General features: G+C 39.3%; 1 protein-coding gene across 2 annotated transcripts in view; it reads right to left on the reverse strand.

Annotated features, from left to right (window-relative positions):
• Positions 1 to 6,430: 6,430 nt before the first annotated feature.
• GPR63 (G protein-coupled receptor 63) overlaps positions 6,431 to 16,896 on the reverse strand; it is a 36,742-nt gene continuing 26,276 nt past the window's right edge. Inside the window, exons 1-2 of one of the 2 annotated variants that reach the window (XM_043542669.1) lie at positions 16,724 to 16,797; positions 6,431 to 12,578 (exon numbers count right to left, since the gene is read on the reverse strand). In XM_043542669.1, the coding sequence (XP_043398604.1) occupies positions 11,175 to 12,434 (1,260 nt within the window). In that variant the 5' untranslated portion in view covers positions 12,435 to 12,578; positions 16,724 to 16,797 and the 3' untranslated portion in view covers positions 6,431 to 11,174. Of the gene's footprint in view, positions 12,579 to 16,723; positions 16,798 to 16,896 lie in introns of those variants that run through there. The other variant, XM_037894499.2, reaches the window with a different exon arrangement.

Raw genomic sequence — 16,896 nt, forward strand, 5'->3', positions numbered from 1 at the left:
ATGTGCAACAAAAGGACCTACAAGCCATTTAAGCCTGAGTAAGATCTGTATAAGGCTTCAGATCCAGAAGCTTGTTCTTCAGGAGCTTGGTCTCATCTCTAGATTTTATATTATATTCACCGTTTCACACATCATTGTGGATTTCAGGTTACTTGTGCATGAACATACTCTGTAACTGATTATGGCAATTTATACTTGGAGTAATAAAAAGGGACAGGGAACATCACAGTTATTTTCAGCATGCTGAAGCCTATGTAACAAGTTAACTGCTCTCTGATTAAATCCAACACACAATATCAAAAGGAATGTTTCCTTCTACTTACTCCTTTGAAGTCAACAGATGGAGCGACTACATTATGTAGATACTGTACATTTTTTTAAAATGAAGTAATTTCCCAGGTATTTGTGACCCAAACTTCTCTGCAATAGGATAATCAAAAGCAGATATTTAAATGATCTATAGCTGTATTTTCACATTTTAATTGTGCCAGTACTGGACATATAATCTGTGTGGTCAATTAATCAGTGAGCATATCTTACCTCTTCTTATATCATAATTAAAAGGATCCAAAGCTTGGAACAGAGTGATGATACATTCAAGAAGAGAACTCCTGTTTCTTAGTAGCTCAATAATTTTTGAAAAGGTAATGATATCTGGCATACATAATACATCCAGCAGACATAGAATGTGATCTTTAAATAGAAATGATCCAAAGCTGTGAAATTCACATAGAGATGTCGATCTGAACTCCTCTAAAGTTAGTAGGGATTCAGATTCAGTCATTTCCAGAAGTGACTAGTGACTTTGAGTGCCTCAATTTTGACTCACTTTTCCCATCTTCAGAAACCATAAAAGGGCCTGATTTTCACAGAATAGATACTCTGCCCTTCCTGAAAGTCAGGCCCCTTTAAGATTTTTAGGCTGGGCATCCAAAAATCAGTGGCTTGGGAAAATTTAGCCAGGGCTCCAGTTCAACCCATATATAAATATACAAGAGAGAAAGGGTGAAGGGGGGTAGCGGGGTAGAGGCAGAGGACTGAGCCATAAAGTTTGGATCCAGTTCAGTCCCGAACTTCCACAACATTTGAGCCTGTGGTTCAGGATCATCTATTATTATATTAAACAAAATATTGTTTGAAAGACCAACATATTGAAACTTATCTAAGAAGACAAGAAGTCAATATTTCTGCTTTCAGAAGACAGGCATGTTTACACCAGCTGGTGTGGCATGCTGTGGCTTAACTTTATGCCACTATTAATGCCCTGTGGGTTTGAGTCTGGTTGTCTCAGCCTAGTCCTCATAATTGGTTCACATATAAAATGCACCACCCAGCCTGGAACAATTTGTTATAACTGGCAGGCGATGCTCAAGACAGGCCCAGTATCAGAGTAACAGAGTGTTTCAAACATGGGTGCATTTGGATTTGTTTGTTTTGTTTTGCTTCGGAGGGGTGGGAAATATTATAGTCAGAATCTAGCTTTTTTCCTTTATTGAGAGCATGTTGTATAGGCAGATTTTTCAGGGACTTTTCAGCTGAATGAGGGGGTGGCCTAAATAAGATCTCTCTCCTGCTGCTTTAGGGCATGACTGGATGTTAGATTGGGAGGAGGCACCGTAGAACCAGGAGCTTTGATTACTCATTGATTCATCCCATCACTGGGCAACCACTAATTTGACAAATGTACTGTAGATTGCCTCACTCACTCTGTCTCTGGAACATTTATGACTAGATTGTGATATGCTTGAATGTACTTATCATTCAAATTTGTCAAATCTGTCTTTTAGAATGTTTTACTTCCTGGCTTGATCATAGTCATCCAAAATGTATACTGGACAGCTTATCTGGGATTAGTCACCTAAATTACATAGTATTGTTTTTCTTATCTGATTGGATTACTATATAAAACATTTCTGCCATGAATACGGAAATTCACATAATGCAAAATTTGTGCCAATAAACTGGACAGAGCTTGAATGTTTGCTCAAACAGAACACAAAAAAGGACACGGACAAGGTCAAAACAAATCATGTAAAAATTCAAATACATATTCATAGGGAAACTTGGCGGGGAGGCTTTTGTTTAGTTTTCTGCATGCTCACCTACTTCTAGTATCTATGGTGGCAACTAGGACAAAGTCAAACAAAAAGTACACAAGTGCTCTAGAAAATTTAACTGTCATAATTCCAGCCATGATGCATATATAAGGTTCCACTCTAACACAGGTAAGGTCTACACTAGCAAGCTTACAGCAGCACAGCTGTCTCGATACAGCTGTGCTACTGTAAGATTGCTTACGTAACCGCTCTATGCAGACGACAGAGAGGTCTCCCGTCGACATAATTAAACCACCTCCAACAAGCGACAGCAGTTATGTCAGCAGGAGAGTGTCTCCTGCCAACATAGCGCTGTCCATACCGGCTATGTGTACACTGGCACGTCTGTCAGTGTAACTTATGTCGCTCAGAGGGATTTTTTTTTTCACACCCCTGAGTGCCATAAGTTATACTGACAAAAGTGCCAGTGTACACTTAGCCATAGTAAAACCAGACAGCAAAACCAATATGGAGAAGTGACATTATGCTTTACGGCCTAAGAAGCAAGCATTCCTGTATTCTATTCTACTCTATATAGATTCTTATACCATCCTCATCACCATAATATCTGTGCATCTTCCAGTAGTTCATTAAGCGACGTGACTAACATATGGCATGTGTGGTTCACTCTCCTCTGGGGGTGAACTGTGTGTGCTTAATGTAGTGCTTTGCTTTTGGGGTTTTTTAAGTGTATATGTTGCTATGTATTTATGTTAGAGAATGCAAGGTCAAAGAAATGCACCTTGCACTCCGAGCAGAGGTGGCGATGGTCCTTAGTTCTTGGAGGAGTTCAGGCCACAGTATAGGACTGGCCTCCAAGAAGCCTCTTCTCCTGGACAGATATGCTATATGTGATATTAGGTCTGATTGCTCTATCTAGGATATCATTTCATCAATTATTTTCCCTGCTGCTTCTGGTACTGGAATTTTCTTTTACTTTTTGTGTGTACTGTAGCTTCTGCTCCTCAAGAGACACTCCACAGAATCTGTTGCTTAGTAATGTCATCCTTCATGGAAATTAGTTGAACTTCAAAAGCTGAAAACATCTCTTATTAGGCACAGGTTTCAAGGTAATGAATTCCTCTGAGAAAGTTGATTAAGAAAACCAGCCTTCCACAATCAGCACCAGAAAGACAGACCTTCAATTGTGCGTACAAAGACACCAAAGTTTCCTAGCACCATAGTCAAGATGAGCCAATGAATAGAAAGAATCTCAAAAGTAAATAAAGAGATACAAAGAAATGGCCTTTTAAATACCATTACTAACCTTATAATTCAACTTTGATCAACAATAAATGTAAACAGTAAGAATTAAAAATAATTACTGCTATCTCAGAACAAAAAACTTGCCATACAGAAACAAGCCAGGGGCCTGTCCAGTCTGGTGCCGTCTCCTACAATGGCAACACCTAGTATTTCTGAAGACATTATAGCTATATGCACCTACAGAATGGGGTGTTGATCTATTAATTTTGACTACAATAGGATTTTGCTAAGGGGTGAGGCTGATTAGGGGTTTAGAAACATACAAAACTGTACTGTACAATAAAATTGATAGCCTGGCACCTAGATCTATGGACTGATGCCTTTTGGTTTTCAGAATTTGAAATAAATTACAAATGTGTATTCTAAAGTCAAAAACAAAACAATGATCCAAAAATTTTACTCATAAAAAAAAAATCTACAAAGAGCCTCACCATTATGGTGACAATTGGGCTCCAAAGTTACTCAATTGCATTAAGGGCTTCTCTACACAGGGGCACTCAGGAAAGTTAAGACCGATTAACTAATGGTGTGAAGTTAAAGAACATTAAACCCCCCACGTGGATGTTCTCACATTCAGAAGTAAAGTGGCCTTAGTTTAGCCCTGGTTTGCACTTAAAATTTAGATTGACCTAGCTAAATTGCCCAGGGCTGTGAAAAAATTTCACACCGAGCACCATAGTTGGGTTGAGCTACCCGAGGTGTAGAGACAGCTAAATCAATGGAAGAACTCCTGTCAACTTAGCTACCACCTCTAAAATAGAAGGATTAACTACACTGATGGAAAAATCCCTTCCATTGATGTAAGAAGTATCTACACTACAGTTCCACAGTAGTGCCGCTGCAGTCCTGTAGCTGTACAGCTGTAGTGGCTGTAGTGTAGACAGGCCCTTAATACCAGAGGAAATTCTGGGATTAAGCAAACTAAGGCGTGGTCTACACCTAAAATTTAGGTTGATCTTGCTACATCACTCAGGGCTGCAAAAAATTTTGTGCCTTGTGTGCCGTATTTAGGTCAACCTAACTCTGGTGTGTACACAGCTAGATAAATGGAGGAAGTCTTCCATCAACCCAGCCACTGCCTTGGAAAGGAGGATTTACTTCAGTGACAGAAAAACCATTCTGTTGCTGTAGTAAGTATCTACACTATAGACTTTCCTGAGTTTCCTCATATAGACAAACCCTAAAATGTAGTCCACTTTCATAGGTTCCATACAACCTTAATCTCTCACTCACTCACTAACTCACACACACTCACTCACACACACACACACACCCCATAAATGTCAGCTAGTCACATGAAAGGGGTCAGTAGTCCTAGAAAATGTTGGAAAGAGAAGGGAGGGTGGTTATGGGAGAAGAGAATTCCAATTTGTATTGTTGGTGAACAAAACTAAATTGTATCAAACCAACCACAGAGGTTTTCCATGCAACGATCTGCTTGAGGCAGAATGCCAGTCACAGCTACAAGTATGTTTGCATGATTGTTGCTATGTTCTTCACCCACATAGCAGTAAGCTGATTCTTTAGACACTGGCAAATAAAACAGGTACACATACTGCTTTAGAATTGTTGCATTATGCAAAGCTTGCAGTTGTAGAATATTGTATCATCTGCAATATTTAAATTTCTGAAGATTTTAATGGTTCCATAATTGTTATAAGAACAGTTGCACAACTTATAAAAAACCAACATTTTGTGCATAAAAGCAAACTACTGGTATATCTGATAATAGCATCTGAATTCCGGCACATCCTTCTGGTAGCAATCCATAGAAACTGTGGTTTTGCTGAACATTCACAAAATTACAGAAGTATGCAAAAATACCAGCATTTATTTGTTTTTAAAGTATTAGCAGTACCACTGATTTTATGTCTCTTTTTTCAATTTTTTTCTTTTGTAATAACAAGATTACTCTATTTTCTCAGACTGCATAAAAAGTATCACTTACTAGAGACAACAGTTTCTTCTAAGATGAGATTGGTTGTGGGGGAAAGCATTAGCCTTAGAAATGTTGAAATAAATTGTATTTCATCACATTTCCTGCCAGGCCCGTTCGTACTGGGGAGCAATTCATTGGAATCCTGCACATTTACTTATACTATATGGGTCCGATACAGAAAAGCACTTAAGCAAGTGCTTTAGTCCAATTGAAGTCAATGGTATTTAAACACAAAGTGCTTTGCTAAACTGGGGCCTTTACTGGTGAACATAATCTATACACTACGTAGAGCCATAAATTAGTGATGACATAGACATATTGGATCCCCAATCCTGCATTAGATCCCTGCTTAAAATGTGAGCAGCATCCTGTTTATGCTTGCACTCTCACCACAGTTACCAATAGCGAAGCTTCCCTCTGCAGACAAGTCCTCAGACCGGTATCACATCACCTTGTACCAGTCCTTTAGTATAACATTAATTCTCCATAATTTTCAAAAATGATTGGCAGAGGTGTCGTTCATTTGCTAACTGAAAATTCCCATAAAACCACAAGATGCTTATCATCCAATTCACCCCAATTCTTATTTCTACGACTGACGGAAATAATCCGTGACTTACAAATAGACAGAAATTGAGTCATAAAAGTCGCTGTCATGTGTGGAAATGAATCATGCTGTACTGTACCACTGCCCGTGGCATATGTTCTATTTATTCCACACCAAGATGATTCTAATTACTCAGTCATAGCTAAAAGGTAGCACATCTACTTTATACGGAAATAAAGAAAGTTATGTATCCTCCTTTAGGCTTTCACTCTTTCCTTCGTTAAAAATGCTAACATATGTTTCAGATATATTGGCACCATCTCCATAGCAGTTTTAGCATTACTGCATTTTGTTGTACAATTACCATAAAGGAAATAATGTTTTGGGTTAAACAAAAACAGCTACAAATATAGGAAAGTTTCTAATGGTGCAGACATTAGTCTTCGTTATATGAATTATAAAGGAAGCTTTAAAAATATTTGAAATGATAAAAGCAGATATTAAAATTATAGGCGTTTTGACAGGCCTACATCTGAGTGTGAATATAACAATTTCTTAATGTCACAGACTTTCCCCACATGGTTGAAGAATGTTCATGTTTATTTTCCTTTTTTGTTTTTGAGTTATTTTCATGGGTGTGATATGTACAGAAAATACAACACAATTCTACTTAACAATTTGTTTTTAAAACAATAAATTCAAGGTTTCTCCACATAGGTAAATTACTACTGCTCAAAAAAGATTAAACCAGTTCATAATGACAAAGTCGTGGCTCCAGGAAAAACTGACTTTTAAGAAATTCTTCACCCTTTTCGCTGCAACAAATGTGTGTTCTGGAGTTCTGCTTTCACATAAAAATAAACCAATAAATCTTTCAAGGAGGGCAACATTGCATGACTTGAGAGTGAAAAATCTCTCACGTTCTTAGAAAGAACATTAAAATCTAGCAGTCGTTTAAGCATAAAACCAAATAAAATTATAAAAGTATCAGGCATAAAAGTGAAAATCAACAGAGGAAGAAAAGAGAAAAAGCATTTTCTTCTCTATATAACTAAATACCTTTACATAAGTAGTAAAACTATCCAAGAAATGCAACATCCCTTAGGAGTATAGAAAACTCATTTTAGCAACAGATTTGTACACATGAAAGTTGTGACAGCTTCATGCTTTGACTGAACAACACTGAGATAACTGCAAAGTAATAAAAAAAACATTCATTTTCATTTTCAATACCAAAGAATCTTCAGAATATAATAGAAGGGAACACAGTTCAGTCATGAGTAAAAAAAAAAAAAGTCATTTTTGGAGAGGAAGAATAATATTGTAATCTCCTAAAATTAAGAAGGATCAAATTAATTTCAGATTTTAAACCCCCCCCCAGCCCCAGTTAAAATTTCTCTTACACAATTGCCCTAATACTGCAAACACTTGTTTGTAAAGTTACCATCTGTTTGCAGGATCATAGCCAGCGAGAGTAAGCAGTTTATCAATCTTTATCTTGATCCTAAGAATTCAACTGAAATTAACAAGGCACTGCTCTGTAACAGCCAATTGAACACAATAAACCAACTGGTTCTGTAAATAACACATTGGGGTAAACTGGTCTGATTTTTATACTGAGCAACTCACCTTTACTTTATTGTACTCCCTCTTGGTTAGCTGGGGGGTTTTTTCTGCTAACCTCCCAATCCCCAAAACCTATTCCATTTGTATGTTTGACCCCCACTTTAAGACTCCTCTGAGTTTGACCAATGCAAAGAGCTGACATTAACAGATCAAGCATTGAGAAGAGAACATGCTCCAATGTGGGCTTAAACATTGCATTACCAAGACAAATCACATTTTTGACAGATGCAATTTCTACTTCACAGTTTGCACAGATCAGAGATTATGAAATCCCTGCTAGGTCATGTTCCCCCTTCAAGGAATCATTTAACTAACCTCACTGGATTACTCATCTTCTTTCCTCCATGAATTATTATATTTTATTACATCCATTCAAACCAGTTTTGTTCGTCTGGAAGACAGAGCAAAAATATCTGTTCCTGCCAGTGGTAGAGTGTGTGTGCTCCCATTGTATGACATTAGTTAAAGCACAATGTTTCTGTTTTCAGAGAGAAAAGGAGTGGATAGCTCTGAAATACAAAATCGAGCCCGGCCATAAACTGGAGCCACAGATGCAAAATTCATTAAAAACAAGAGTTGTACTCTAAGAGGAACACAAAAAAACAAGTTGTTTTGCTCTAAAACTCCATTACTGCCTGTCATCTGATCAGAGGATAACTGTTACAAGTATGCCACCAGAAGAATTAAATGTGGATGTAAGAGCTGACTTCAAGGGGCCTCTTCATTTTAACAACACCTTAGCCCTGGTGCCTCGGCTTGAAAGCCCACAGCATTGTCAAATCTGCATTGAGTGGCAGTGCATTTAATTGTTCAAAACAAGATACTATTTAAAACTGAAATAAAAATCAAGGCAAAATTCCTACTTTAATATGTTCAAAATACAAATACCTTTTTATCAATATTTTTAGGTGAGAGGAGTAGAGATTACTTTGAGAGTGGTCTTAGACCTTCACTAAATAGCTTCATAAAATCTAATCCAGACATGCTCTCCAGATAGTGAGTGGTCCCTATGCATTCATACAGAACAAGAAGCTTCTTTGCACACACACACACAAGCCTTATGCAGTATGCGTGCATGCTAGGGACCGAATGGCTCGGCAGCAGTTCTGCAGAAAAGGACGCAGGGGTTACAGTGGACGAGAAGTTGGATATGAGTCAACAGTGTGCCCTTGTTGCCAAGAAGGCTAACAGCATTTTTGGCTGCATAAGTAGGGGCATTGCCAGCAGATCGAGGGACGTGATCGTTCCCCTCTATTCGACATTGGTGAGGAGTACTGTGTCCAGTTTTGGGCCCCACACTACAAGACGGATGTGGAAAAATTGGAAAAAGAGTCAAGCGGAGGGCAACAAAAATGATTAGGGGACTGGAACACATGACTTATGAGGAGAGGCTGAGGGAACTGGGGATGTTTAGTCTTCAGAAGACAAGAATGAGGGGCGATTTGATAGCTGCTTTCAACTACTTGAAAGGGGGTTCCAAAGAGGATGGCTCTAGACTGTTCTCAGTGGTAGCAGATGACAGAACAAGGAGTAATGGTCTCAAGTTGCAGTGGGGGAGATTTAGGTTGGATATTAGGAAAAACTTTTTCACTAAGAGGGTGGTGAAACACTGGAATGCGTTACCTAGGGAGGTGGTGGAATCTCCTTCCCTAGAAGTTTTTAAGGTCAGGCTTGACAAAGCCCTGGCTGGGATGATTTAGTCGGGGATCGGTCCTGCTTTGAGCAGGGGGTTGGACTAGATGGCCTCTTGAGGTCCCTTCCAACCCTGATATTCTATGATTCTATGCACACATGCACACCTTATGCAGCGTAGAAGGGGACACTTAAAAGAACTGACACCGTACTCTGGAGAGCACAGGGACTGCTTACGCCTGGAGAGCAGGATGCTGAAAAAGGGGGTAGGAAGGTAGCAGGGCGATGACTGTATCCCCTACTTGGAGCAGGGCTGGTGCAATCTGCACCTCCAATTTGTAGCCAATGGGATTGTGTGTGGAGGGAGCAGGCTGCACTCCTCCATGCACAAATACAGCCCAGAAGAGACTTTACCTTCCACAAGCACAATCTTCCCTGTGGTAGTATCTGTCTCCACCCTGATGCCCAATTCAGGGCTGTTACTTAAATGCCACAAATTTTCCCGTTTATCCGATTCACCTGTCATTTTCAAGTTTATGTAGTTGATAAAAATACATACCTGGATTATGATCACTGAGGGAAATCCACCGACATTTTTCCTATTCTCAAATAAGAATGGATATTTTCAAGGCAGTTATCGAGAAAGGCAAAGTCAGTACCTGATGTGAATCCAAGAGATGGTGTTGCATTCCAGGGAAAGAAGCTTCCACTAAACAAGCTGATTTGTAATACATAGTAAATGAGTGGGGCAGTGGGCATGTGAGTGGGGGATGGCAAATAAAAACAACATAAAGAAATACAGGAGAGAGGTAGGGAATTTGACCTATTTGATCCCACTCAAGCCCCACTGCCCAACTCTCCATTATAAATTCTGAACTAGCTTCCCAACCTTTCCCCATTTGTTAAACCATCTCCCCAACTTCTTATAATTACAGATCAGATTATTTCATGGAAAGATTTTCTCAATTTTTGTCATGGTTATAAATTGTAGGACGGTGGCCAGTCTTTAGATGAAGGTGTTTATTATTGCCCCAGACCAAAACATGGTTCATGTGCTTTTTTTTTTTTGGACCCAGAAACACCTATTCCAATTATTCCTTGGCCATAGACTCTCCCAGGCCTTGATCCAGCCCATTTAGAATGCCTGGGTGCAGCATTCCACTCACAAAGACTCCCGCTGACTTCCTTTGGGCTCTGAATGGGAACAGTCATCTGCCCACATGCTGTAAGTCACAGGATCACAGCCCTAATTTATAACTTTGACTTTTGAACATAGCAATAGATTTGGAAGTTTCATAACCACCAAAATATTAAAATGTGTGCAATGATATTTTACTTTTGCATTCTGCCTCCATTTCCTCATTCACCAGGATGAAGGAGTTAATATCCCATCAGGTTAATTTTCAGGAACAATATCCAGCAAATCAGTAACTGTAGTTTTAGATACACCAATGTAAATCTGCCCTCACGAAACTAAACAGATCTTTCATTAAACTACCACTATAATGTGTAAAAACCTCCTCCACAGGCAACACAAACATTCTAAAAAACAGATTCTGTAGCAAGTTTTGTAAAGTGCACAAAATATTAATGGAAATATTTTTAAATGTTCTAATGTCATCATCAAAACTCTTGAAATTTTGTTAAAATTAAACAGAAGTTACCTAAATGTGACTTTTTGGCTCTAATGTCTTGGCAGAAAGCAGCAACATTTTCAGAAAAATTACACCAACTAAATATACTGTACCATAGCAGCATAAAAAACCCTACAATTAGATGCAATTGCAGGCTTAATAAGCAGAAAACTGACAAAATATTAGAAATATAATTAAAAAAAAAGTCTGGGTTTCTGCTGAATCCTGGAGGTAATATTTGTAATTTTGTTTACATTGTTTCTGACAGTAAACCCAGTTCTAATCAATCACGTTTTCCCATAAAATTGAACAAGATATTGGAAAACCATACTTAAGTTATAAGATATGGCAGTTGAAGGAGCCATATTAAAATAAAACAATACATAAAAACAAATAATCCCAGAAAATAATCGTCACGTCAAATAGCTGCAATTTTACACGACTGACCGGTGCTCCCCACACACATAGATGGCACTTGGCCGAATGCGTCTCCTTGTGTGACCGGGGAACTGTGGCAAAAACTTGAAGTACTTGGGCATTAAATCTAAGCATGCATCATGAAATTTCTTAATCCTCCAGTAGTAAATCAACGGGTTCAGTGCAGACTTGAGGTAGCAGAGCCAAAGGAGCCAAGTGCTTATCTCAAAAAAGTTGTGCTTGTGGTAAAAGTGACTGTTGAATGTGGCAATAAGGCTGTAAGTGGTGAAGGGCGCCCAACAGACTATGAAAACGATGAACAAAATCAATATGGTTGTGAAGGCACGAGTTTTAAAGCTCATATCAATGTTCATTTGAAAAGGTCTCTGAAGGCTCATGAGACCAAGCTTGCTGGCCTGGCTGAGGCATATGCTGTCCGGGTGGCTGTGGATTCGAACTGCATTGTGGCGTACGGTGTTGAGTATGCCCATAAAAGAGTATAGCATCACCATGAATGGAATAAAAAAAGAAATTAGTACAACTAGTATCACATATGCCTGGTAGCCAGGACTAGTGGTGTAGCCAAAAACACACTGAGGTGCTCTAGAAGGTATCTGCAGGTTGGGGTTCCCCACAGATAATGGAAAAGCGACAACAAAGGATGCAGCCCATGAAACAGCAATGAGAATCTTTGCACGGTAAGGATTCAGCTTATCTTGCCTCTGAACTATAATAAGGAATCTATCAATGCTAATAATGAGTAGGATGGCCACCCCTTCTATGACAAACAGCCAGAAAAACATGGCAGAGACTCTGCAGAAGATATCTCCAAAAATCCATCGCGTGGTAATGATGCTTATCAGAGCAAAAGGCATGTTCAGCACCGCAAGCAACATATCTGCAAAAGCCAGGCTTGCTAAGAGAATGTTAATTGCAGATCGCATGGCAGCCTTCTGGTAGACCATGAGACAGACAACAAAGTTTCCAAGAAAAGAAACCAACAGTATAAATATCATAGCAGCAGAAAGAATGATCTGGAGTGGCAGACTCAAGCTCTTGAAAACTTCTTGTGTTGGCAGGATAGCTGTAGGATTCACTAGTAAAGTACTTATCTCAGTGGTGACCATGGCCCCTGAACTGTGTTTCAATTGTTGTGTTGTGCCACTACGAAGCAAAAATTGGAGAGTGGTAACATTCATATAGGCATTTTCATAGACAATAAAAGTAGCATTCAATGTCCTAGAATGGGCAGATGTCAACACTGCGGAGAAAACCATTGCTTCTGGAGGAATGAATGCAGAGCCAAGGTCCTCAAGGCATTTCAGCTTGTAAGGGTAGTATCACGTTCCTTGGCCCTGGACCAAATCAGGATTACACAACTGAAAACAGCAGAGCTCCAACTTTCATGACAATATTTATGCCTGAAAAAACAAAAAACAAACAAACACAGGAATGAAACTTAAAATGAGCAGAAAAAAAATTGGTTCTTAGACATCACTAAGGACAAATAATGTAATAAGTTTGAAAACCCCTGTTTTCTGATATTAACTCTCTGATCATTCTGTAATTGTTCTCCTCCCTCACCCACCCCCCAGTCCTAGACCATTAATCTGAACATTCTGAATGTGTTTAGGAATCTGAGTGAGTCTGAGACTGTTAACATTTCAAGTCTGAAGGGAGATGGAGCACCACACCCAGAAACACAGTCTTTGGCTTAGTTTTATTTGGCACCAGTTTTAGGTACACTTTGAAGTCACAGTGTAATGAGGAAGCATAAGTCAGAGAGTAACCTACCTGCTCTAAAACACATAGGATCAAAAATGTAATCCCTTCTCACAGCTGGAGTTTATTAACAAAGATATGAACAATAATAAAAACAAATCATGAACAAAAAGTCCAAACTTTTATCCAGGCTTTCCCTAAAGTTCCTAGCTGTCTAGGATCTCTCAGCCCTCAAGTCTGCTTCCTCCACTTCAAATACCCCCAGCAGGAGTGGCCTCCGTCCAGGCTCGATATTGCTGGCAGGTGTTGCAGTGCAAGGCAACTTTCAGCTTCTGTTTCCCAGATGGACCTTTAACCTCTTCCTACTCTGGTCCTGTATGGTGTTTGTTCACTCCCTCACAGGAAGGTACAGTATTACTATGAACGTAACTACACTGTTGATTCATGAGTTTAATTATTTTCCCTTACTGCTTGAAGGAGGAGGATTAATGTTTTATGTTTTCCTCCTACCTTTTACATTTCAAAGCCCTGCTGGTAGCTCAGGGAAAGCAGACTGTCCTCCTAAACTACGTAGTGAGATTCTTGTAAAAATGCCAGATAAACTTTGTTCTAGATTTCTTCTTCTCCTTATTACTTGCCCTTCATTTATATTTTATATTAACTCCTCTGCAACAAGCACTAATGTTAATAATAAACTAAAGCACAAACAGTAGACCCACAGTGAGAAAGTGCCCAGAACTTACTGAGAGAAAAAGCCAATTTAGAAATCTTTCCTTTAATAGTCTTCTCCACCAAAAATGTTAGAATTCTGTGTGTAATCAGCACCTAATAGGAATTGATCCCACACTTTTCTGGTTCAGATGAACAATAATTTTGACAGTATGAATATCAAAATCCCGGATTAGATGTTATGTCTAATCTAGCTCTGATGTTTTAAATTTAGGATCGCATTAGGTGCCCAGATACTATAGCAGAGGATGTTGCACAAAATGCTAGACAGAAAACAAATCAGTCAGTCTAAGGTGTTCTTGTTTAGAGGCAAGGAATTTAAAAATATATGGCTTTTATGATTAATGACCCTTTAACTATCGCAGAAAACAACTTGGGGGGAAAGTACAAGCCACAAAGCTTATTTTACATATATTGTACCAACTCACAAGCATACATGCACTGTTCCTTCCTTTCTATTTAAATCCCAGTAGCTAATATATGCAACACCGAGAGGGTGAAATTCACCCAGGTGCAGAGTACCAGTGAAAGGTTTTCTGCACCATTTAATCCCTTCTGAAAGGCTGTGCTCAGGGGACCTCTGAACCCTCTAGGTACTGGATCAGTGGAATTGGAGACAGAGGACCGATGTTCCCTGGAGGGACTGCTATTCATTGACGTTGGGACATCAGAAAAACAGGCAACATGGAAGTTAGGCTAGGAGCAATTCAGCCACATGGAAAGAGCAATGTACAAGGCTTAAAGCAGCTCCATTTGCTCAATTTAATCTGCATTCAGCTTCACTCCTTGCAAATGAAACAGGTACAGAGGACAGGGTCTCCTCACTGACTCCAAATAAATTAGCATTGTGGATGAGCTGCTAAGTCCATGAGTAAAAACAGCCATATAGGTGCACAGAATGGCTGTAGATGCTTTCCCAGCCCACTGGGATAGAGTAGGGAACAAGGAAAGGCTGAGCTTCAGCCCTCTGCCCTGTCTGTGAGTTGAGAGAGTGGGTAGGATTCCCTTTGTCCAACCCCACAGAGTTCCTCCCACAAAACCTGAGCAATCAGGCTTTTTGCACAGAGAGCAAGTTGCAACAAAAAGGTGTTTGAGTTGTTCTCTCTTCCCACCATCAAGCACACAATCGTTTCTATGATCCATCCTGTTTCCCTCCTCCAAAAAAATTTGGAAATAGAAAGAGAGGTTGAAAGGAAGTCAGAAAGAAAGGAGCTAAGAGGAGTTCACAGTGGTTTTGTTTCACTCTTCAGTTACTAGCTGCGAAGGCCAAATCCTACAGTTTGAAACTGAGACAGAGGCATTGGATAGCAGTTACTGAACTGAGCATAAATGAGCCCATAGAGTGAAGATAATCTAAATTGGAAAATTTGCTTCTGGTCAAACTGGACAAGTACGATGCGGCTACATTTTTCTCACTGTATTCTCATTTTTGGAACATGCACTCTCGTTGATTCTTTTCAAATGCAGAAAAGCTACAGTCCAAATTACTTTTTCCTTTTCAATGCAGAAAATTACTGGGTACGCACATTTCCTCTGAAGCAAATTTCTCACTCAAATGCAACTTTCTTTATATGGAGCATAATAGACATAATTGTTTCTGATGCAGTGTAAACTCACAGCTAAATATCTCACAAATTTCATTCATCAAATATAATTATTGCAGAACTCTGTTTGAATTTAGCAGATTTTGAAGCCAAGGGCAAAAACCTATCTGTTTAGAATTTGGAAAGTATACCCCATGGTCAAAGATTATGTCTCATGTAGAAAGCCAATAACCATCAAAACCAGAACCTCTTATACAGCCAAATGGTGGAGGATTTTTCTTTGTACTTGTAAATACAGTATTACAGCAACGGTTGTGTTCAAGGCAGAGTAAGCTAGTCTACATTTGGCTGTTGCTCAAGTTTGCCATTAAATTTAAAGTTTTCCTTTTTAATTTGACCTGTTTTGTACCAAATTCTAGCCACTTACTAGTGATTTTCTTCAAAATCTTAAAGTTGACACGTGGTTTAAACACATAGAAAGGAAGAACTCTAACATGCCACTTTACATGGTCCCACTTGGGTTTTGTTTTGCTTTGTTTTTACAATTATCATGGTTTATTTTAATTCACATTTGGTTGGGTTAAAGATGACCTGTAATGTTAAGTTAATTTTTTTTACCATGTTTATTATTATGTAAGTCTACAAATAGGCCCAATGGCCTGTGATGGGATGTTAGATGGGGTGGGATCTGAGTTACTACAGAAAATTCTTTCCTGGGTATCTGGCTGGTGAATCTTGCCCATATGCTCAGGGTTTAGCTGATCGCCATATTTGGGGTCGGGAAGGAATTTTCCTCCAGAGCAGATTGGAAGAGGCCTTGGAGGTTTTTCGCCTTCCTCTGTAGAATGGGGCACGGGTCACTTGCTGGAGGATTCTCTGCTCCTTGAAGTCTTTAAACCATGATTTGAGGACTTCAATAGCTCATACATTGGTGAGAGGTTTTTCGCAGGAGTGGGTGGGTGAGATTCCGTGGCCTGCGTTGTGCAGGAGGTCGGACTAGATGATCGTAATGGTCCCTTCTGATCTTAATATCTATGAATCTATGAACAAATACACTTAGCACAAACAGGGATATAGATAGGTAGTACAGATTAGGGAAACATTTTGTAAAATACAAAACCAAAATGTTATAAATAATGTAACTAATTTTACATCCCTTCTTTGACCCCAAATCTGTGTAAGGGGGGCCTGGCAGATTTCTCTCGCTACATAGAAGGGAAAGGATTTTTTCAATGCCTTAACATTCAATTCCCTGCTTCAGACAGAGCAAGGAGTGGGGCATAGAACCAACAGGAATGGGTAATTTACTTGTTAACCTAACTGACTCTCGACTGATGAGACAATTGAATTAGCTAGTTTCCAATCATGCAGACTTGCGTGTCCAGTATCACCAGCAGATTGAAAAAAGAGATGAATGAATGAGTGAATCTGCTGGTGATACTGGACACGCAAGACTGCATGATTGGAAACTAGCTAATTCAGTGAAGATTGGATAGGGCCAAGGCTATGAACAGATTCCATCCACATCTGTTTTGAGTCACCATTTCCATTTGAGCCAGTTGGGGTGTTACCTGGTTGGTCTTATATACCATGTTATACCACTGTCTCCTTGGATATCCACAGCCTCTCTCTCGGTGCACTCTTCCATAATAAACAATTTTAAGCAGCCAGTATGGGGTCAATCTAGCAATATAGCCAAACCACTGTAGTTTGCATCTTTTGATGACTCTAGACATGCACGACA

This window comes from Chelonia mydas, chromosome 3 (assembly GCF_015237465.2).
Source record: "Chelonia mydas isolate rCheMyd1 chromosome 3, rCheMyd1.pri.v2, whole genome shotgun sequence".
NCBI classification, from domain to species: domain Eukaryota; kingdom Metazoa; phylum Chordata; order Testudines; family Cheloniidae; genus Chelonia; species Chelonia mydas.